At 34.2% G+C, this 23671-nt stretch overlaps 3 protein-coding genes and 1 long non-coding RNA gene across 8 annotated transcripts; 1 reads left to right on the top strand and 3 right to left on the bottom strand.

Moving 5' to 3' along the window:
• The first annotated feature begins 3778 nt into the window (after positions 1-3778).
• LOC110640229 (F-box/kelch-repeat protein At1g57790) lies at positions 3779-8343 on the top strand. 2 transcript variants are annotated; one of them, XM_021791460.2, is made up of 3 exons: positions 3779-3936; positions 5025-6144; positions 8064-8343. In XM_021791460.2, exons 1-2 carry the CDS (start codon positions 3905-3907, stop codon positions 6121-6123), a joined length of 1131 nt encoding a protein of 376 aa, XP_021647152.2. In that variant the 5' UTR covers positions 3779-3904; the 3' UTR covers positions 6124-6144; positions 8064-8343. The 2 variants fall into 2 exon arrangements, with proteins under 2 accessions (XP_021647152.2, XP_021647151.2); XM_021791459.2 differs by lacking the exon at positions 8064-8343 and having other exon boundaries at positions 5025-6271.
• Positions 8344-8725: 382 nt separating this feature from the next.
• Positions 8726-15318, bottom strand: LOC110640228 (heterogeneous nuclear ribonucleoprotein Q). Of its 2 annotated transcripts, none has more exons than XM_021791457.2 (9): positions 15155-15318; positions 12103-12547; positions 11906-12022; positions 11565-11705; positions 11252-11425; positions 10536-10743; positions 10274-10449; positions 9788-9873; positions 8726-9211 (listed from the first exon to the last, which is right to left on the bottom strand). In XM_021791457.2, exons 2-9 carry the CDS (start codon positions 12511-12513, stop codon positions 9076-9078), a joined length of 1449 nt encoding a protein of 482 aa, XP_021647149.1. In that variant the 5' UTR covers positions 12514-12547; positions 15155-15318; the 3' UTR covers positions 8726-9075. The 2 variants fall into 2 exon arrangements, with proteins under 2 accessions (XP_021647149.1, XP_058003399.1); XM_058147416.1 differs by having other exon boundaries at positions 12103-12900; positions 15155-15317.
• A 949-nt stretch (positions 15319-16267) lies between these two features.
• LOC110640231 (replication protein A 14 kDa subunit B) lies at positions 16268-18039 on the bottom strand. Its single transcript, XM_058147415.1, has 3 exons — positions 17891-18039; positions 16919-17180; positions 16268-16426 (listed from the first exon to the last, which is right to left on the bottom strand). Exons 2-3 carry the CDS (start codon positions 17175-17177, stop codon positions 16362-16364), a joined length of 324 nt encoding a protein of 107 aa, XP_058003398.1. The 5' UTR covers positions 17178-17180; positions 17891-18039; the 3' UTR covers positions 16268-16361.
• A 1034-nt stretch (positions 18040-19073) lies between these two features.
• LOC110640249 (uncharacterized) lies at positions 19074-23568 on the bottom strand. Of its 3 annotated transcripts, XR_009148981.1 has the most exons (7): positions 23316-23568; positions 23098-23239; positions 22830-23011; positions 22634-22719; positions 22368-22487; positions 20238-21255; positions 19074-19403 (listed from the first exon to the last, which is right to left on the bottom strand). It is a non-coding gene; the product is annotated as an uncharacterized LOC110640249 (long non-coding RNA). The 3 variants fall into 3 exon arrangements; XR_009148983.1 differs by having other exon boundaries at positions 22837-23239; positions 23316-23567; XR_009148982.1 differs by having other exon boundaries at positions 20238-20356; positions 21053-21255; positions 22634-23239; positions 23316-23562.
• Between the last annotated feature and the right edge of the window lie 103 nt (positions 23569-23671).

Here is a 23671-nt window from a genome sequence, read left to right as displayed (position 1 = left end):
AAAATCGAGACGAGTTAGGCGATAGGTCACTAGATTGGAAACCGAGATGAGCTCGGACCATAAGTTATGAGATCAGAAACCAAGAAAGTTTGGATAATAAAGAGATCGAGAAATCACGCACACGATGCACTACTCTGGCTCTCTAAAAGGGGATCGACAAAGAGTGTGGTTCAACATCCGCGACTTTTTTAACTCACCTTTCAAAATAGAGAGATCGAGAGAGAGTCCTTTCCTGATATTCCTGTAGTCTTAAAAAAAATATTTGAAGTACAATAAAGGGATTGGAAGAGAGTCCTTTTCTCAAATTCTCATAGCTTTTAAAATTCTCTGGCACTAAATCAGAAAGATCACAATATAGCTCATTCTTACACATTTTATAAAATTGATCGGTGTAAAATAGAGGGATTGAGAGAAAATCCTTTCCCAGAATTTCAGTAATTTATATTTTATAAAAATCATACGGTATTAAATTAGAGGAGACTGGGAGAGAGCCCTTTTCTTAGTCTGGAACTTTTATAAATTTGTTCGGTATTAAGTAGGGGAGATTATGAGAGAGTCATTTCTTAGACAACATCGGCATTTTTTACAGAACATTACAGACAAAATTTATCATATGATCTAGTAATCGGTTCATGGGAGAGTCCTTCCAAGAACCCCAAATTTTATATTGAGACTCGATAGAAAGTCTTTCTCAAGGTCCTCACATTATTAAGGGAGAGTCCTCCCTTCAGTTTGGCTTAGTTAAATAAATACCATTATTACAAAATATTAAACAATTTAACAGAAAACGACATAGGTAAAGATTTTTTGGATAATTATGCCGATGATGAGATCTTCCTTTATTAACCGAGATTCCTCAAAAATGAAGAAAATTCTCTAAGTTTTAATTATCGCATCCCTTTTGAATTAGAGTCTTAATTAAAAGAAATGAAAGTCTATACCCATATTAGTTTCTGTATATCCATTATACACACCGCACCCTCAGTTATTTGAATGCCAATGATGAGGCACATAATATGTGAGCCAAGAGTCCTCATACATTATGAACCTTTAGGGACCGAATAACACCTTTTCAGAATTAGAGTCCTAATTCGAGGAGGGAGGAGCTTAATAAATAAATAACAAATTAAACAAACACAACCTCAACTCACTTCAGGGCCATCACACTTACTCGTGTTCTGGGGTAACTCAAAATGGGGAAATATCAAACGTTCCTTTTATCAATAACAGGGACCGACATCATAATTCTAACTCCAAAATCGTCTATCTTAAATTATAAAGAGCACATTGTTAAATCTGCTTACCCTTGTTGAGGGGACGAGGTGGGGTGCCTAACACCTTCCCCACCCGTGCATGGATCCCGAACCTAGAATCTCTGTTTTAGAAGTGATTTTTATAAATTTTATTTTTACAAATGATTTTCTTTAATTTCCCTCAAAATTAAAGTAGCGACTCCTTACTTTTTCGATTTGGTGAGAATCGTCTGATGATCGTAAAAACTCTTGCGAGAATAATAAAATCATCTAATGCCAGTCAGGAGGCAACACTAACACGTACTTTTGTTTTCTCCAAAACTAAAATCACTGAGTGGAAATGATTCCAACAATTCAGAAGCACATCATAATAAGATGGAATCCACGACCAATACATTCATCCTATGCCAGCAGAAAGAATAAATAAATAAATAAAAAGATCACTCCCATGAAGTAGGATTGAGGACAGTGCAGGGTCATTGGCTCCAGCATTTAGGAAGCAACAACAAGAATTCCCATCATATAAGCATGGAGGGCTTTCAAGAGAAAGACAATCCTCCAAATAAAGCATAGATGGGTTAACCAATGAGTTTTAGTCTATGAATTATATCTAAATCTGTGAGTAATTCGATTCAAAATCAGTCGAAGTCGAGTGGCAAAAGATAATAGTAAGAAGCCGGTGAAATTGGAAGCATCACTTGTCATGATGCCAGCAACTAAAAGTCTCCAAGCTTCATGGGACCCGAACATTGCAGAAGCACAGGCAGTTAAGTATGATCTTGAGCTTGCTATCTCAGCCGGTTTCACAAGTCTGCAAGTGGAGAGTTACAGCCTCAACACAATCCGAGCCCTGAATGGATGTAATCCTCAATCTCATATCCGTGGCATTTTTGTTGAAGATACTCTGCATATATCACAATCTACTTTGTGTTTTAGTTTTGCTTATGTTTCCAGAAATGCTAATTTATTGGCACACTACTTGGCTATGAGTGCTATAGAAATCCAATTTATTTCTTAAAAAAAGAAAGTTTTTTAGACAGCAACATCATTGCTACTCCACAATTAATAAATCCTCTTCTGATAAATAATGCAGGTTCATATATGAAGTTGTTTTTATTGCATATTTAACCATAAATTTCAGTGAAGTTTGTTTCAGAATCAGTCAATTGTATAAGAGTGCATCTTGGGTAGCAACGGCCAAGTATTTGCAGTAACCGATTTGATTAAATCCAATGAGATGAGTTTAGATAATAGAAAATCGGATCTGGAACGAATTTAAATTTGAGAAATAAAACCGTTACGGATTTAAGTATTAATACCTGTTACTAAATCCGTTTATGTAAATAATTAATTAAATATAAATATATATTTTTATAATAATATTTATAAAATTTATTTATTATATTTTAAATAAATAAAATTTAAATATTTTATAGAATTATTAGATTATTTAAAATATAAAATTAATTAAAAAATATTTTTTATGTAAATTATTAATTAAAAATATATAAAATTAAATGAGTTTAGATTTTTCTTTTACAAAAATAATCAGGTTTATAATGAACTCATATAGTAAAAATATTAATCGGGTTTAAGTTTGAAAATGATGATTTTTATGAGTATTCTACTTATTGACATCTTAATTTATTAATATAAACTCAAATTTATATAAAAATAAGTTTTATAATTATTATATTATAGAGTATTTAGTTTAACTTATATCAAATCTATTTAGAAGTGGAAATTATAAATAAATTAATATTTAATTTAATTTATAAATTAAAAATTTTACCTAAAATAAGTATAATTATACTTTACTTATAATTTATTTTTTATTTTAAAACTACAATTAAAAAACTATATAATTATAATAATTTTAAAAATAATAGCCTTATCCACATCTTAACAACTATAAAATTTAATCACATATCTTTTTTTTCAATAATTTTAACTAATTAAATTATTATTTTTAAAATTTTTTAATTAAATACTTAAATTATTTAAAAAATATTTTAAAATAATTTGAAACGACATTCTGCTTAAATGTCCAATCCAATTCAAATTATTATTTTTAAAAAGAATTTAATTATTAAATTTGTCTTGTAAAAATTAAATCGGAAACAAATCAAAACTGAAACTACAATTCGAATTGAAACCACCAAAAATCAGATCAAAACCAAACCAATACCTTGCGATTTGGCTCAAGTCAATTCTCTCCACTAGAACTTTCACGTCGGACCAGAACTAGCCCGAGACTTGCTACATGGACGACGAGTCAAAAGTTGACAACCGTAAGACCCATGTAAAAATCATTTCAAACGTGGGTTTAAATTTTACCGTACAGAACCAAGATCCTATTCCATGTGAAAACCCACACGTGTTATTCTTTAAACAGCCAGTAATGTATTGCCACGTTACACCGGTGCTAGCTGTGTAACTGACATTGCAAAACGTCACTGGCTTAACGTCAATGCAATAAACAGTGAAGTGACACAACAGATCATAATATATACCTAACACGTGCATCCTCGATTTTCTAAATTGTTCATTGTGATAGTGGTAGTAGATTGCTTCTCGTTTTCTAGTCTCTCTCTTTGTATCCATTTTTTTCTGTGTGCAGTGAATTGAATTGCTTCATTTGGTAACCAAAAATGGCCGGGAGGAAGAGAAGAAAGCTGAATTCGTAAGTCGGTTGTTGTTGCTTCTAACTTTCAACTGAGAAATTATTATCCCTTTCTTTTCTTACTGGCTTGTAATTGAGTTTTGTTGCAGTTAGGGTTTTGTGAATTGATTATTTCAAGGGTTTTGACTATTTTTATCGTTGGGGTTTTACTATGATGCAATGCACTTTGGGGATTTTAGTTGGTAGTGAAGCTTGAGTTATGGGAAATTGGAACCCAGAGGAGACATTTTGATGGATGTTCTTAAATGGGTTTCACTGTGTGGGTGCGATATGTAAATGATGCTTTGGATGAATTTGAAATTTTGAACTTCGGGGCAAAATTTGAACTCTTTGATGGGCTTTCCTCCCATTTGTTATTAGTTTTATCATCGGCGGTTATGAGCTATTGATTTGACTGATTCTGTATTAGCAATAAGAATATGAATTTAACATGTAGGTTAAGCAACGATAAGGATTTTATATGAATTTATATCTCGACCTTTTTTTTGGGGTTTGTTCGTTTTCATGGTTTATTTGCTTAGTTTGACTTTATTGGCATGGATACGGGTTCATGGTTTTATCATACAGGGTCTTTATGGTGGTGAATTGCCCCTTAAGCATGCTGAGCTTGAATGGAAAATCCAAATGACAAGTTTATATGGTTATGTTATGCACTTGTCATGCAGTTAATACGTGTGCAAGGAATATTTGTATCTGAGTCTGAGATTTTTCCAATCATTGTTTTTATTGACTTTGATTCTATACTTTGTTCTGGATTCAATATTGATTCAAAAGTTGCATTTTCCAAAAAGAGTTTTCTCTCTGTAGCTCTTGAGATTAAAGTTTCATTTTTATTTTATTTTATTTTATTTTAATTTTATTGTTATGTAATGGGTTGCCTGCTGTTGAAAAAACAAATTTGAATTGGCTGTAAAAGTAAGATTCAATAAATGTTTCAAAGAAGTGCTTTTGTGTAAAGTGGCTTTGCGCCTTTTTCAGACCGACCCTAGGCTTTTTGGATGATCTTGAGTTCAGTTCCTAAGCCCATCTAAAATTACTTTTCTTTGGTTGGTTTGGCATTTATGGTCATTGGTTTTGATCAACTGTAGGTTGGCTATGGTGGCCATGGATAGTGTAAGGGTGACAACCAATTGTAAGCGAGAGAAGTTGGAATTACGAACTTGGTCTGACCTTCCTACAGAACTTCTGGAACTGATCTTCTGCCGTTTAACTCTAGAGGATAACATTCATGCCTCTGTTGTATGCAAGAGATGGCACACAGCTGCCATTTCTGTCAGAGTGGTGAACCAATCACCCTGGCTTATGTATTTTCCAAGATGTGGGAATTTTTATGAGCTCTATGACCCAGCACAGCGCAAGACCTATTCCCTTGAGTTACCAGAGTTGTATGGGTCAAGAGTTTGTTACACTAAAGATGGTTGGTTGTTGCTTTTCAGACCCAGAACACACCGTGTTTTCTTCTTTAATCCATTTACTAAGCAAGTGATCAAACTGCCAAGATTTGAATTGACTTATCAGATAGTTGCCTTCTCTGCTCCGCCAACATCTACCAGCTGCATTGTTTTTACAGTTAAGCACATCAGTCCCACAATTGTAGCTATCAGCACTTGTCATCCTGGGGCAACCGAATGGGTTACTGTTAATTACCAAAATCGCTTGCCTTTTGTTAGTAGTATTTGGAACAAGATTGTTTTCTGCAGTGGACTTTTTTACTGTCTAAGTCTCACAGGTTGGCTAGGTGTTTTCAACCCGGTGGAACGGACTTGGAATGTTCTTGTTGTGCCTCCACCTAAATGCCCTGAGAATTTCTTTGCTAAAAATTGGTGGAAAGGAAAATTTATGTCAGAGCATAATGGAGACATCTTAGTTATTTATACATGTTGTAATGGAAACCCAATTATATTTAAGTTGAATCAGTCACAAATGATGTGGAAAGAGATGAAGACCCTTGATGGTGTGACGCTGTTTGCCAGTTTCTTATCATCTCATTCAAGAACCGATCTCCCTGGAATAATGAGAAACAGTATCTACTTCTCTAAAGTTCGTTTCTTTGGAAAGCGTTGCATATCATACTCTCTGGATGACTGTAGATACTATCCTCGCAAGCAGTGTCATGACTGGGGAGAGCAAGATCCTTTTGAGAATATTTGGATTGAACCACCTGAAGACCTCTCAATTTCTCTCTGAAAAACATCAGAACATGTTCCAGTTAAGTGCATATGATACTTTTTATAATTTGTTTATCCTAATTCATTTACTTCCTCGCACTGGACTGAATCCCGTTGGTGCTTGCTGTATACATCTTGGCTAATGGAACCATTTTATTGTGCTTAAAGGACTTTGCATAGAATACATTACTCAACTCAACTTAACTAAGCTTTTATCCCAAAAATTTAGGGTCGGCTATATGGATTCGCTTTCTCCACTCTGAACGATTTTGGGTTAAATCCTCAGAAATATGTAATTTTTCTATGTCATGTTGTACTACTCTCCTCCAAGTCAATTTAGGTCTACCCCTTTTTTTCTTTCTATCCTCTAACCTAATGTGCTCTACTTGTCTAAGTGGAGCCTCCGTATGTCTACGCTTCACATGACCAAACCACCTCAATCTCCCTTCTCTCAACTTATCTTCAATTGGCACCACTCCTACCTTTTCTCTAATACTCTCGTTACGGACTTTATCTAGTCTAGTATGACCACTCATCCACCTTAATATTCTCATCTCTGCAACTCTTATCTTAGATGCATACGACTCTTTCAGTGCCCAACACTAACTATCATATAACATTGCCGGTCGTATGGCTGTACGGTAATATTTTCCTTTCAATTTATTGAGAATCTTACGATCACATAAAACTCCCGTGGTATGTCTCTACTTCAACCATTCGGCTTTAATCCTGTGACTAACATCCTCCTCACATTCCCTATCTACTTGAAGGATTGAGCCTAGATATTTAAAGTGATTACTTTGAGACAGTACCACTCCATTCAAACTAACTCCTTCCCTATCACCAATTTGGCCTTCACTGAACTTGCAATGCATGTATTCTGTCTTCGTTCTACTTAACTTAAAACCCTTTGACTCTAGAGTACTTCTCTAAAATTCTAGCTTTCTATTGACTCCTTCTCGTGTCTCATCTATTAGAACAATATCATCCGCAAACATCATGCACCAAGTAATACTCTCTTGTACATGTTTCGTTAGTTCATCTAAAACTAATGTAAAAAGGTAAGGGCTTATGGCTGATTCTTGGTGTAATCTAATTGAGATCGGGAAATCTCTTGTGTCCCCTCCCACTGTGCGCACAATAGTAGTTGCTCCTTTATACATATCTTTCAATAATTGTATGTACTTAATAGATACCCTCTTTTGTTCTAACACATTCCATAAGACAGCTCTTGAAACACTATCATAAGCCTTCTCCAAATCAATAAAAACCATGTGTAGATCTTTCTTCACATCTCTATATTTCTCCATCAAGCTTCTAATGAGAAAGATCGCTTCCATAGTTGAACGACCAGGCATGAAACCAAATTGATTGAGAGAGATAGAAGTATCATGACGTAGTCAATGCTCCACAACTCTCTCCCACAACTTCATAGTATGGCTCATGAATTTAATTCCCCTATAGTTTGAGCAACTCTGTATGTCTCCCTTATTTTTAAAAATAGATACTAAAATACTCTTCCTCCATTCATCAGGCATTTTCTTTGAGTTTAGAATCTTATTAAATAATTTAGTTAACCATGTCACTCCTATATCTCCCCAAATACTTCCACACTTCAATTGGTATTTCATCGGGTCCATAGGCTTTACCCACTTTCATTCTTTTAAGTGTTTCCTTTATTTCTAAAGATCTAATCCTTCTAGTATAATTCACATTCTTTTCTATTGTTCTATAATCTATATTCACGCTATTACCATTTTGACTATTATTAAAGAGAATGTTAAAATTATTAAAGAGAATGACTATTACCATTGCATGTTAAAATTTCTATCTGGTGAGAATGCTGCACAAACTGTTCTGGCTTTAAAAATATTCAAAGTTTTAAATTGGAAATATCTTAAACAAACGGTAAAATCTTCTTAAGCACTGATTTTACTTTTCTTATGGTCTGTGGAGCAGGTATTGAGTGCCTATTGTTTGTCTATAAAAAGAGCAATAGGAGTCTTTAAAGAAGCACTCTTTGTTGTAGCATGGATTCAATGTACACGAAGCGTTAAAGTTCAGGCAATGGAGGAGTGAAATTTATACCTTCAAGATAACAGTAATGCAGTTTAGACAACCTAATTTTTACCTTAGGATCTGAATCCTTTTTGTAAGATCATTAGGGCATATCCTTGGCCATACGGTTATTTGTTCAAATACGTTTCAGATATAGAAATATTTTGTCCGCTTTAGATTATCTTCCCCTCTATTTTCTGTGCTTCAGCTTAGTTGATGTTTGCTTTTTTAGCATTTCTGTTTTCAGAAGATACGCAAAGCAGTCAGAAGATACGAATGATGGAATTCTATATGAGAGCGTGCCCTGTGGCCAAAATTTTCAGGCGATTTATGCTTGGGGCCTTGCCTAAGTCAAGTTTCTTTCTTCTGAAGCAAAAGCTATCTAAGCAAAATTCACCACAAATTAGAAGTGGCAATTTGTGTAGTTGACACATGGTAAGAGTGAAATGGAAACCCAAGGCTAGGTAAGAGTTAAAGGGAAAACCAAAGGATGCCAACATTTCATGCAAAAGCAATCAAATATATGTAAGTTCAAGAACATGATTAAGGACATTGATCCAAGCTAAAATAGGAATCAAAACTTACTTTAACCAATATTATAAAAATTAATTATCATCGACTGTCTTGGCACAAACAAGCTATCAGTTAACAAAGGTACAATTTAACCTTCACAGACTAATTGACAGGCTACTATCCAGCAAGCTCCAGCCTGAAACCGAAAGGCAAATGGATTGAGCTGTGCAAGAGCCTTTGCCTTTTAGCACATCTGCCTACAGCTTAAATTCATTGCAGGGCTTTTAGGATCTAATAATATGTAGAAAGCACACTTCATCGACCAGATAGCCTTTATTCAATAGTCAAAAGAAGGAAAATTTCCTCTTTCCTTCTGCACTTGTAATAAAAGACAATCACATTAGTATGGGTTATACCGGCTGCGTCCACGGTTACTGTCATTGCCACGTCTTCCACCGCTTGAGCTACCAGCACCACCACCCCTACCAGCCCGAGGCTGTGGTGGAGGGGTGTGTGGTTGCATTCCAGGCTGTTGCCTATAGCCAAAATAACAACATTAAATGGCTTGCAGTAAATAATTCTCCAGAACTAAAGAAGAATGAAATTGTAAAACACAGGAAACAAGTAAATGAGATCTGGTAGCCAGAAAATTACTCAGCTGGCAGGTCCTGTCAATGAACATCTTTCTACTAATGTAATAAGTTTAATCGACATATTTGTGCTCTGGACATAACAAGGCCTAATAGAGTCTAAGGGCGGGCTTTCATCCACATTTTCAAATTCCCATTTCAAAAATACATACGCATGAAAACCATATACATAAGAATACAATCCCCCCTACCAAAAAAGAGAGAGAGACAGAGACAGAGACAGAGACCGGTATTCTGAACATTATGGGCATGTCAATCATGTCAGAGTGATGAAAGACAGTTGAACAAACAAATACTGAATGAAGGACGATGATCACACAGCCAAATGATACGAAGAGATTTAAAATGAGCAGACATGCAAATCACATGGGATATTAAAAGGAGCACACATGCATGTGCACGCAGACACACACACACACAAAGCATGACTTTCTCTGGACAAATATAGAAAATGGCACTTACAAGACATATCCAATCCTTCCATCAGGTAAAAGCATCGGCATCATTGCCATACCAGCAGGAGTTGGTCCCCTACCATAGATCACTTGCTGCAGGATTTTCCCATATGTATTAGCAAATAGATGCAACAAAAATTTCTGTATACACAATGTAAACCTCCCAACAAAGAGAACAAACTAATCCTTCTCAAGTACATATCTTGACCATAGATGAAAAGTATGCGAACTTTGAACTTTGTGGGACCATAATACCAATTATTGATAGTAATAGGAATGACCACTAGTCACTTTCTCCATCTTCAAATAAATAAATAAGGCACTATTTTCGTCCACAACTCCTTAGTATTACCCCAAAGAGAAAAAAAGACCAACTCAAAATTTGTGTTGATAACTCCCAGACCAACTCAAAAATGCATGCACATATATATGAGAGAGAGAGAGAGAGAGAGAGAGAGGGAGGGAGTGAGGCAGGTATAGAATATCCTCTTACTTGAGCAAAGCCAGCAGCACCATATCCTGCACCAAGGGCACCATAGGTTCCCCCAACTAAACCATATCCAAGACGGGGTGGGAAGGTTGGATGCAAGACAGACTTCTGCAAATTTGTCCCTCCAGAAGACTTCTGATCTGCTTGAGGCTTAGCAAGGGAGCAGTCCAAAACTTGGCCTGTCAACCAGAGAAGAACTAATTCAAATGAACCATGATGGTTTATCAGCAAATACAGAAAGATAATAAAAATGAGAGAAAAATACCATCAATTTCATATTTCTCAGTGTTCTTCAATGCCTTCATGGCACTGGATCTCTCTGCAAAGTGCACAAAACCAAATCTGCTCTTTTCATGCCCAGCTTTTGCAGGAGGGAGAACCACTTTTATAACTTTTCCATGCCGTTCAAACAGCTGTCTTAGGCGATCCTGAGAAATGTCTTTTGGTAAGTTCTTCACATACACTGCCTTGACCTGTATAAAATGTAGGAAATCATGACTAAATAACCTCTCCAAATAAAACAAAAAAATAAACAAGAAATATCAGGCCAATATCTTGCGGATACAAACAATCATCTTACATGGAGGAAATCACCAGAGTGCAGAAATGTCATTTTTTTTTTTTTTAACTAGAGGAGGGAAAAAACACAATATTTCAATTCCAAGGTATGATCCACAATCAATTCTATTTCCATTTGCAGGCCACAAGCAATCACCATAGGCACAAAGCACAAAACACACAAGTACACATATTCCATTGCCTAATACAACAGCACAAGCAAACTCTATGAACCAGATGACAAAAAGAATAATGGTAGTTACAGGCGGAAAATAGTAATTCACATAGATACCAAGAAGGCAATATGAGCAACAGTAGAATCATTTCAAGCACATTATGCTTCATTGCATTTTAATGCAAGGACAGACCAAGCAAAAACAATATTACAGAAGATAAATGAGAATTAAAAAATAAGATGAAGACCTGAGAAGCAGCTGAAGATCCTGCATTTTTAGGGTCAGCCCAGCTCACTGTTGGAGCATTATCATCAAGTGTAAATTTTGCGTCTGACATCTTTTTTCTTGAGTATTCTGCACAAGCATGATTATAATACTCAATGAAAGCAAATCCACGATTTCGGCTGGAGTTCTGTGGGTCCTATTACCATTAAGAGGTGAAATTAATAAGCAACATGTCAAGGCAACTTTAAGAACCACCATGATGAAAATGCAATAATATTCAACTTGAAAGATCATAACTATGTATGTGTGAGTGTAGAAGTTTAGAGCACACAAACCTTCAACAATTCCACAGAAATTACTCCTGGCCCAATCTTCATTACAACATTTTTCATATCTTCCTCTTCCCAGTTTCTTGGAACATTACCAATAAACAGCCGATGATTTGCTTGAGATGTTGAACATCTTATCTTTTTACCCTAGAAAAAGGAAGTGGTGTTAAAAGAAAGGCAAACTACCAGAACTCAGAAGCTCAAGTAATTTTCCAAATTGTCAGAGAGGACTTCATGCATAAAAGAAATTATGCATGAAACGCACACAAGTAGCATTTCCAGCACATAGCTGAAATAGCATTCATTGCCAACATCATTCATAGGAAGACAGGCTAATACTTTGATACCTGAAGCTCAGTATTGTTCAGATCTTCAATAGCCTTGGAAGCTAACTCCTTTGATCTGAAGGTCACAAAAGCATACCCCTTGGCCTCACCTGAATCTTTGCCCTTCATTATCCTTACCTATTCTCAGCATATACACATATTTAGTCTGTCGAAATAAATAACATAGACAAGGAATTTACAATGACAGCATAACTTACTTCTGTGACTTCTCCTATAGATTCACAAAAGCCCCTGAGATCTTCTTCAGTGGCATTATGAGGAATACCACCAAGGTACACCTCTGATCCATGAGGAGGAAGTGCAAGAAGTTCAGCATGCTTTTTTTCCTCATCTTCCTCCTCTTCACTCTCAGAGCCTTTTTGTGCATCAGCCTCATTCACTCCCTCTTCAATTTCTTCCTCTTCTTCCACCTCCTCTTCTACCTCTTCCTCTTCCTCTATCTCCTCCACTTCCTCCTCTTCCTCTACTTCTTCGTATTCAACTTCTTCTTCCATTGCTTCCTCCTGTTCATTGTCACCATCAAGGTCAACGCCCTCCTCAGATTCCACAGGATTTTCAGGTTCATCTGGTTTATCAGCAGCCTCAGCACTACCTCTTGTCCTCGGCATCTTATGTGTGTAAGAAAACAAGCTTGCAAGGCAACTGTGAAGGAAGCACAGAAGCCAGAAGCATTCACAGAAGGAAGAGTACAAGTATGGAAAGGTGGAAACAAAATGAGAGGCCAAATGGAGTTGCAGAATAAGAATCTCAACTGAATTTTTTCCATAAGATATGGATCCAAGGAGTTGCAATGTGAATGATAATCAATTACGGGATATGATAAAGCAACAGTAGTTATAGAGACAGGCAAGAGAGAACTACGAATGATAATCAAGAGGATGATGATGCTCAACAGGTGAAAAAATATATGTATATAATGAAGCAGAAAATTTCTTGAAATTTTGATACTGGCAGTGGCCCAAAAACAACAGCCAGTTGATTGTTTAACTATATGTCTGGAAAAATGCATCCACCAAAAAGAAAAGCAAAAAAGACAAAAGCAAAAGATAAGAAATGAGTATTTGAACTAATGTGATTGACGTTACAAAGCACAATTTTAACACACAGCAAGACAGCAAGCTGGGAGACAAATTCTGATGCTACTGCTTCACTCAGTTAACAAGAAAATAAAACAAACAGGTTTAACTAGGCATAATGATCCCTCCTCAGTCACAAACATTTTTTCCTTAAATGATTTCAACCCAAATCCAATTCGTATAATTTATGGCCAGGTACTGTGCACATTTTCCTTATAAACAACAAGATAAGCTACATTAGAATTATTATTGTTATCATTATTTTTTTTAAATTATACTAGAAGAATTAGATCTTTAGAAGTAAAGGAAGCACTTAAGAGAATGAAAGTAGGTAAAGCCTGTGGACCCGATGAAATACCAATTGAAGTGTGGAAGTATTTGGGAGATATGGGAGTGGCATGGTTAACTAAATTATTTAATAAGATTCTAAACTCAAAGAAAATGCCTGATGAATGGAGGAAGAGTATTTTAGTACCTATTTTAAAAAATAAGGGAGACATACAGAGTTGCTCAAACTATAGGGGAATTAAACTCATGAGCCATACTATGAAGTTGTGGGAGAGAGTTGTGGAGTATCGACTACGTCATGATACTTCTATCTCTCTCAATCAATTTGGTTTCATGCCTGGTCGTTCAACTATGGAAGCGATCTTTCTCATTAGAAGCTTGATGGAGAAATATAGAGATGGGAAGAAAGATCTACAAATGGTTTTTATTGATTTGGAGAAGGCTTATGATAGTGGTCCAAGAGAGGTCTTATGGAATGCATTAGAACAAAAGAGGGTATCTATTAGGTACATACAAGTATTGAAAGATATGTATGAAGGAGCAACTACTATTGTGCGCACAGTGGGAGGGGACATAAGAGATTTTCCGATTTCAATTGGATTACACCAAGGATCAGCCATAAGCCCTTACCTTTTTACATTAGTTTTAGATGAACTGACGAAACATATACAAGAGAGTATTCCTTGGTGCATGATGTTTGCGGATGATATTGTTCTGATAGATGAGACACGAGAAGGAGTCAATAGGAAGCTAGAACTTTGGAGAAGTACTCTAGAGTCAAAGGGTTTTAAGTTAAGTAGAACGAAGACAGAATACATGCATTGCAAGTTCAGTGAAGGCCAAACTGGTGATAGGGAAGGAGTTAGTTTGAATGGAGTGGCACTGTCCCAAAGTAATCACTTTAAATATCTAGGCTCAGTCCTTCAAGTAGATGGGGGATGTGAGGAGGATGTTAGTCATAGGATTAAAGCCGGATGGTTGAAGTGGAGACGTGCCACGGGAGTTCTATGTGATCGTAAGATTCCCAATAAATTAAAAGGAAAATTTTACCGTACAGCCATACGACCGACTATGCTATATGGTAGTGAGTGTTGGGCACTGAAAGAGTCGCATGCATCTAAGATAAGAGTTGCAGAGATGAGAATGTTAAGGTGGATGAGTGGCCATACTAGACTAGATAAAGTCCGTAACGAAAGTATTAGAGAAAAGGTAGGAGTGGTGCCAATTGAAGATAAGTTGAGAGAAGGGAGATTGAGGTGGTTTGGTCATGTGAAGCGTAGACATACGGAGGCTCCAGTTAGACAAGTAGAGCACATTAGGCTAGAGGATAGAAAGAAAAAAAGGGGTAGACCTAAATTGACTTGGAGGAGAGTAGTATTTAACTCAAAATCGTTCAGAGTGGAAAAAGCGAATCCATATAGCCGACCCCAAATTTTTTTTATAAAGGCTTAGTTGAGTTGAGTTGTATTATTTTTTTTAAAATAGCATAAAAGGGAATAGTCAATAAAATCCTAGTTTTCCAGCTCTAAAGTAAGACAAGTGCTTCCAAAATAACAACTAATCCGTAAACCAATTCTTCACTTCATAATCCCGCCTAGGGATAAGATTAAAATCCAACAAACATAAACTTAACCCATCTTTATTACATGAATCTACCAGCTTCACCCAGAACCCACAAATAATTAAACATTAAACTCCAGCCTAAACCACCCACAATACTATTGACAATATAACCAAACAACCCAAACCGTTAAAGTTGAAACCCATCAATTAATTAGATCATTTCGACTCCCAATACAAAATTTTGAAACAATTAATGAAATACGAGAAGAAGAGGCCCAATGACACCAGCAAAAAATACAACAATGAAAAAGAGAAAGAATACCTGGTTAGGTATGCTAAGTCTAGCAAAAACCTAGCAGAGAATCAGGTAACTTGGTCGTTCCTGAACAAAACCCTAATTTTCCCAGTCCTCTGGCAGAGCTCTTTCGGCTCTTGGTTTTTCGCGGGCCTAAGCTTTTGGAATAGAGCGACAATAGAGAAAGCCACTGTGCCCTTTTCTGATTCTAATCTAAAGGCCCAAAACGGTCTGAGCTGTTTCCTATTTGTTCACATATTCATAACCTTATATTTATTTATTTATTTTTAAAATTTATTTAATATAAATTCAAACTCATTTAAGAATCAACTTAATAATATTTAAATTAAATATTTATATTAAAATATACATATATAATATTAATTTAATTATATATAAAAAATTTAAAAATTTAAATAATAATATTTAAATAATAATTATTAAACTCATTTTCATATATATTCAAAATAATAGTAATAGCACATTATTATTTAAATTAATTTTTTTAAAATTATTTTCATTATTATCTTATTCCAATAAAATGTATATAAATTTAGATAAAAAATTTAAATAATGATTATTGAGCTTATTTTTATATAAATTCGAAATAATAATAATTGTATGTTATTATTTAAATTAATTTTTTTAAAATTATTATATTATTCAACTAAAATCATTATGAGAATATAAATTATACACCATCAAACAAATAATTTAACCATTATCATTTTGAAAAAGAAAAAGAACATAAATTATATATAAAATTACACTGTATACCAAGTTGAAAATTAAAATTTTAAATTATCATTGAAAATTGATTTTATTTTTTAAAATTAATAAATTTTTAAAATTTTCATATTAATAAAATGTTACAATGATATATATATATATATATATATATTCTAAAAATTAAATTGAAAATTTTTATTCTCGTATTTTAGAATATGATCGACGAAAGAAAAACTCTCAAAATTAAAGACAATAATAAATGCTAATTTATTCTTAATTACAATTTTTTTTTCCTAATTAAACTATAAGCCTCTCTTTGAAAGAAAGTTTATAAAGTAATATAAGGTTTTTGAAGGGCCAAATTTGCAACTAAAATATTGGTTCAAGAAATACCCAAAATAGTAACCAAAGATTCAAAACTAGCCAAATTTATTGACATCGACATCTAGTTACATCGAGGACCAAAAGCACCTCAAAACTTCACTACAAATAAAGCCAATACACCTCAGAGGAACAAGAGCTGACATTCACCATTTGCAAGCTGACAAAGCTGGTTGTAGGAATATGTATCTGCCCAAAAAAAAAAAAGAAGACTATAAGCATTTACAGAAGCCTATATAAGCTGAAAAATACAAGCAAATGCCCAAAGATCAAGTAGTATTTCAACATTAAAACACATCACTTGCATTGCCACCAAGAAGCAAACAAATGTTGTTTGATTGTTATTAGACTTTTTTCCCACTTATGGATACAAGTACTCATTGTTATCTGCTGGCCACATAATTGGACTTTTGTAAGTCATCTGCTGGTCAGTATGAGTAGTCCCATAACATGCAGTATGCAGTAAAACAGCAATCAGAAGTTACCAGAGTAGTGTTTGCATACAAGTCCAGGCTACAAATTTGTATGCATGAATATCATTTTGAATGAACACTTCAAAAAATTCAACAGTTAGGAACAGGCCACAAAAAACATTTGTTTTGGAAAAAGCAATGCAAGGGACAAGCCAGTTAACTTAAAGCAAGTTTAGGGAGAAACATGATGCAGAAGAAAAAATCTTACCAAATGTGTCCCCAAAGTTGGTCCATATTTCAGCTTGGATGGATTTTTCACTGTCAGCAATGCCAATAACCTCAACAAAATTTGTAAGAGGAACAGATGGTGGGGTGCCTTTAACAGAAAGCTGTTGGTCATCTGTTGATTTTCCTATTACAGCTCCACGATCAGATCCGATAACCTGAACGACAGTCCGGACCCTCTTCCGCACATGCATGGGCAACAGTCCTCCATTAACAAAAATTGCAGGTTTTGATGTATCCATACCCTACAAAGTCACAAACAATATTTACATTGACATAGTAAGTCAAACCTCAATATTTTCCAAATGTGTATGAGATTAAATCTATTAAAAGTAGTTTCAGAAGTCAGATCTGCTATGAATGGACTCCTAATTCAATTTTATGAATCACCTCTACCAACTAGGATTTTTAAATACCATCATAATTTTTCCTCTTCCCTTGCTCTATTTGGAAGATTGTTTCTGCCTATACAAATAACTAACAGATTTTTTTATTTTAATTTTTTTTGCTTTTAAAACAAAAGGGCTCATTCAAATATAAAAACACAGACAATTAAGCTGATGAGTACCCCTTGTCCGGCTACTCTTACACAAGAAGCTGAAAGGGGCAGGGCCTAGCACACCATATAGATAAATTCTTAGCATAAAGCTATCTCAACCTAGCCCCTCTTTCATGCATAACATCAAACAGATAGCTTAAATGCTCATCAAACATAATTGCAAACTCGCTTTCACTGGCATCGAACCATAGGCTAGAAGAAATCCAACTAAATGATATAAAACATATGAAATCTCAGATATTCTGTATATGAAATTATCAAAAGTGACGAGAAATGGATCGGAACAGAAAGTTGTGTTAGGGCTTAATTAGCTATTTTAAACAGGAAATTCAGATTTCGATGTTTTCTCAGATACCAAACGGTGATTAAAGGAAAATTTAGCGTTCGGAGCCTTACCCGATTGTCCAGAGAAGCTTGCCTCGAGAAAGATAAGAGCACACAGAGAGTCAATGGGCGATGGCAATGCGAGGGCGCGGGTTTTTTAGTCTTTTTCTCGACATATAAATGTCTGGAAATTACAAAAAAAAGTACCTGAAATTTAGTGGCTTTTTCAATTAGTGATAAGTGATCAATTATGTGACAACTTGGTACCTGTAATTTATTGCTTTTAATTTTTTTTATTTTATTTTTATCTGTATTTTTTAAATTATTTTTTTTTAATTTTACTCATAATTACTATAATTATTTTTTAAAATTCATCTTCTCACTACCTACCCTCTCCCTTAAAAGGTTTTTAGTGGCACATTAATATAGATAGAATTATTGATATTGGAATAACTATGTAAGATAAAAAGTAATTTAGTTAAATTAAAAATAAATTTTAATAATCGTCCATGAACTTATATAATTGTAATACCACAGTTCATTAACTTAAAAATGTAATATAAAATCTCCTCAATTTTAAAATTTTACACAATAAAATCTCTTAACTTCTAATCACCCATTTTTCTGTTCGACACTAATTTAACAATTCTAATGTGATACTTAGTTAGTATTTCTTTTTCCTCTCTCAAGTCATATGTAAATTGAATCTGTGTAAATGAAATATTTCTCCTATTTATAGAGAAAATAATTTTTCACATGTAGAAATAATAATTTTACGCTTTGTATAAAAGATGAGAGAAAAACGCTGACTAAACGCCACGCTGAATCTATTTATATTAACATCTAATTGAAAAATCAGTAATTAGAAGATAGAAAAATTTTAATGTGTAAAATTTAAAAATTAAAAAATTTTATATTACATTTTAAAGTTAAAAAATTATAATATTATAACTATAAAAATTCATAAATAATTATTAAAATTTATCCGCTAAATTAAAGAGTATGTAATTTAATTACTTCATTAATTACCTTGAAAAATCTTAGAGGATGAATAAAAATAGACAGGTGAAATAATTTGGACATTAAATGCATTATTCTTAATTAATTAATTAATTTTATAGTTTTCATTTTACTTTTTCATTTTGGAGTGAATTTTAAAATTTATTTATTTAGACTTTTTTTTCCTCGTATTGTAACGGTTGGCACCATTTATAAGGATTTTTTTTTTCTCTTTAAATATTAACACATAAATTAATTGCCATTTACTAAATTGCTTCATTCCATTATTATAACATATTTAAATTAGGGGAACAATAATAAAGTGGAAATGTGAATGCCTATGAGCTCATAATAATTTGAAAAAAAAAAAAAAGAATGAAGATATTAATAAAAAAAAATTTGCCAGACACCATCGAAGGCCAGTTGGAGAATAAGTTGATCACTTCTCTCTCAATTTTCTGGTAATGGCAAAAGCTGCTCCGGCCACAGCAGCAATGACTGCTGAAACTAAGATAGTTTTTTTCAGCGTCTGCATGGCATCCCTTTTGTCCCTTTCCTTCTGCTTTTGTTTAGCCTCTTCTTGTTCCTACAAAATGAAAATTAAAAGTTTATATATAACACCATTGCCATGCAAGAGTATGCTGCAAAATCTGCTCAGAAATTGAAGAACATTAGCACTTAGCAGTACAAAAACAGAAGATCAGAAATAGTGTATGAACGAAAAAAGGAGATGTATTTGTTTACGTAGAGACAATTTTAATACCACTAAATTAAAACTCATTAGTTATGTTTTATTTAGCAACTCATGAAATCTAAAGATCCATAGTGAACGTATATGCATATATGATAATTTTTTTTTGTTTTTGTTATTTATTTATGATCTGATAATCTACACAACAAATACTTTCCATAGTCTATTCATCTCAATTGTAGTAAAACTGAATTATGATTTTTATTCACTTTCTATCTTGGGCATATTTTGGAGTAATCACAATTAGTGGTGAATTAAAACAAATATAAAAATAAATTATAAAATACTATTAAAATATATTTAAAATATAATTTTAATATCAATATCTAGTACTTTGAAAAGTATCGAAGTTATAACGTTATTAATACTATTAAATATATCTTTTTATTATATCTTCATTTAATTTTAAAATTTATATAAAAGATAAATAATTAAATTTATAAGGAATCAATTTGTTAGAGATATAAAACTATTTTTGAGATTATTGACAGCAAAGACATATATCAAAGCATCTCAAATGCCAACGTTGTAAATATCCATGCAAATGATGAAAGTATAATATGTTGGTATGAACATAATAAAACCAGAGAGAATTCTAAATATTAAAAAGTCAAAAATAAAGAAAAGAAAAGCAAGGCAGAGAATATGCGTTTTTGCTTTTTTAATTACCTTGAGATGCTTTGAAGTAGCAATATCAGATGATACAGAATCAACTTCAATCTTCTTGTTATGGCCAGGATGCAATTCTTTGTCAACATCAGCAGGAGGAAATGTTGAGGTTTCTGAACCTACATTTGTTGCCATTTTTCTTTCACTTCAAAAGTCTTCTTTACCAAGGTTTGTGTCTTTCTTTATTTGTCCAAGAAAAAGAGAGAGGAAAAAAAAAAAAAAAGAGACCTACAAAACTTGGCTTTTAAATAATTTAGTTTCTACAAGTGTCATGTCAAAACGCTAAGAGGTAGTTATTGTTTTATGGGTCTCAACGACTCTCTGTTTAGAACTTCAAGGAAAATCTGTTGGAAATAACTGTTTCCTAGACATTTGTATCGTATTTGTAGAATGGAATGATTTGGTGCGCAGATGCACACCATGCACATGAGATAACATCCATCTGATCAAGTGAAATTGCTTGATCAGATGGCTGAAAGCTCGTGCGAAATAAGCTCTCTTGCATAATTACAGTGGTGCTTGGCTTCTTTGATCAATGATTGGATTTGCATAGTTACTAATCATCAAGCACAACATTAAGAACCACAGAAACTGGCTCTAAAAAAATCATAAATTATCTTAAGCTACATAGTCTTGAACAACCAGTTACAAATCTACTGTTTTTGTTTCTCAATGATACAGTTGAATTCCTAAACAACTTACAGACATTAATACATGGTATCGGTTTATGGTGACTGGCAAAATTCATGGTCTTAATAGTTAATAAACATGGCAAGATAATGAGTTATCATAGCTTAAGGAACATTTAACTCTACCTTTATAGTAGAGATATTCGTAAGCAGGTAACAAATTTGAGGTCTATGATCTGCTGGCTTGAACTCATGGTTCCAGAGCCCACCACCTTAAGCTCTTAATTTCTTGACCCAAAACCACGAGGACTTGGCCTTGATGATGCTGAGTCTGCAAATTGCCTCCTTGATTCTGACCTCCTCTTCCTTCTTGCAGTACCAGGAGGAGCCTTATCCAGGAGAAAACCCAAAACATCAAATGATTATGCTATAGCACATGCATAAAGCAATCTAAATATGCAATATGTATACACTTGCATACAGAATACATAACCCAGCGAGTTATTATGGCCCATTAGCATACCAAAAATTGCAGAGAAGATGCATAAGTTTAACAAAACAGAAAGAGTGGAAAAGTTCACAAGTTCCATAAAACTTCTTCCTAAAAAACAAGATAATTTATGTGATGATGGTATTTTAGATGCCAATGATTACAAAAAGAAATCCAAAAAATATGAAAAACAAATAAATTATTATGCGCATAAAATGACTTGAACACGTAAGGTTGAAATTCTGCTCAATTTGTTCCTGTTATTCATTATCTCAATGAAAGGAATGCCATGCAAGGGAGATCAGAAATTTTCCTTTCATTCTCCCTAATCTGACTCTAAAGATATCACTACCCTCTGAAAGGCTAACCCAACTAAATCAGGAAAACTGATGCTTCCAACGCCCATTGCCTAGTACTCAAATACGTTAAAACCAGCATTGCATGTTACCTATGAGGGAAGACTCTAGTGTCTACAGTGTCCTTTATAATCCACTAATCTATATTCTTTTCTAAGCTACGTTATAGAAATAAAGACGTTCCATTTTCTCATGTCAGACAAAAATGTTGTTGATCAGAAGTTGAACTCATCTAATTTTGACGATGGCAAAAGCCTTGGAACTATTAATGGTTTCTAAGTGTTAGCCTTGATAGAGCTTTGCGCACATTGATGGTCCTGTAAGGGCCAACAGTCGTCTGCCACTAAAGGGCCAACATCTATTCTGGTGTAAGAAGAAAATCAAACTTAGTGTCGGACTGAAGACAAGTATCAAGATATAGGTTCTAAATTTCCCAGCTCTATAATGGATTTAAGCAATAATAAGGTTTTAATAGCAGTGGGTCAAGATAAAAGAACTGAACAGCATTCACATTCTATCCTATCTATAATTAATTAGCATATTCTACCCAATCAGCAACAATCCTTTACCAATGAACTTTACAGTAAAACATGCATTGCACTGCAAGTTGAATACAAGCACACAGAAAAAAGAATGTATGTGACCGCACGCATACCTTCTGCTCAGCTTTAAGTGCATTCTCAAGATTACTCAGAGCAGGAATACCCTCCATTACGCCCATCAGATTCTTCATACGAACACGCATTTGGAATAGTTGAGCAACAAGTTGACTCACCTAATATTAATACCATAGGCACACTTTAAATTCCATGGGAAGAGCTAATATTTACAAGTAGAAAAAAGTACAGAACTCCCCTACCTCCCTGGGAAGCTACAATAAAATCAGAATATAAACCCATATCAAGTAGCAACCATACATACCTGCTGCTCTGTTTTCCCAGAATCCTGAGCAATTCTCTTCCTCCTTGCAGGAGATTCTGCCAACAATTCTGGTTTCTCTCTTTCCTCTGTAAATAAACAAGAAATTAGAAAGCTTTTTCAAGGATCAGATTTTTAGAACAGTCTCACATAAAAATAAGAAAGTTACATCCTGTACATCTGATAAAAAGGGATTTACAATTAACCATGTAGACATTCAGTTGGATTCACGAAAGTATCAAATCAATATCAACTTAAGAATCAGCCAATGCATAATCTGTCTCCCAAAGCAGACTTTGGTTACTTGCAATGTATTTAACATCCACGACACAAATTGAGTTGCTAAATGACAAAACTATGAAGGTCCCCGGAGAAGAAGACCTGTCAAATTTCCAGTGGGAAGCCATTTAAAAAAAAAAAAAAAAAAAAGAACATCGAGTTGAGGAAGACAAGGTCCATGAAAAGACAAGTTAAAATCTTCTCCTTTGAGCTTGCTCCAAGACGCTTCAAGGCCGCTAGTTAACTGCCCAAACATTTCCGCCTTTACCACGCCACGAAAATCTCTTTTCACAATAACACTCTTGCAATTCACCAGCCCAATATCTCCCTCTGTTTACAGCGAAAGCATTGAATAAACGCAACAAAGTCTAAAAAGACAATAAAAGTTCAGTGATTCTTCACTTACAGCAAACAAATTTGTGGAAGAAAGGGAAAAGCGACGCTGCAAGAACCAGTCCATGAAGAACAAAAATCAGAGGAAGTTCTCCTGCATTTCGAGACGCTAAAGCTTCTGTGGTTGTTTCTCGAGAAACAGGTAGACAAGAAATGGCGGGATGCAACGGTCAAGGACATTACGGCCTCCATATCCGAGCTCTGTTACTGTAAGTGTCTCCGCTGCTTTTTTATCCGCTGAAAATCTCTTTCTTGTCGGAATATCGAGCTAGAAGGATAAAAATAATAATAATAAAATAATGGAACTCGTCTTTTGATTAAACGGCAAAGGAATCACAGGAGACGACAGGAGAGAAACGACATTTCGTT

The sequence above is a fragment of the Hevea brasiliensis genome, chromosome 5 (genome assembly GCF_030052815.1).
Source record: "Hevea brasiliensis isolate MT/VB/25A 57/8 chromosome 5, ASM3005281v1, whole genome shotgun sequence".
NCBI lineage: Eukaryota > Viridiplantae > Streptophyta > Magnoliopsida > Malpighiales > Euphorbiaceae > Hevea > Hevea brasiliensis.
This window is presented reverse-complemented; position numbering and strand designations above follow the sequence as displayed.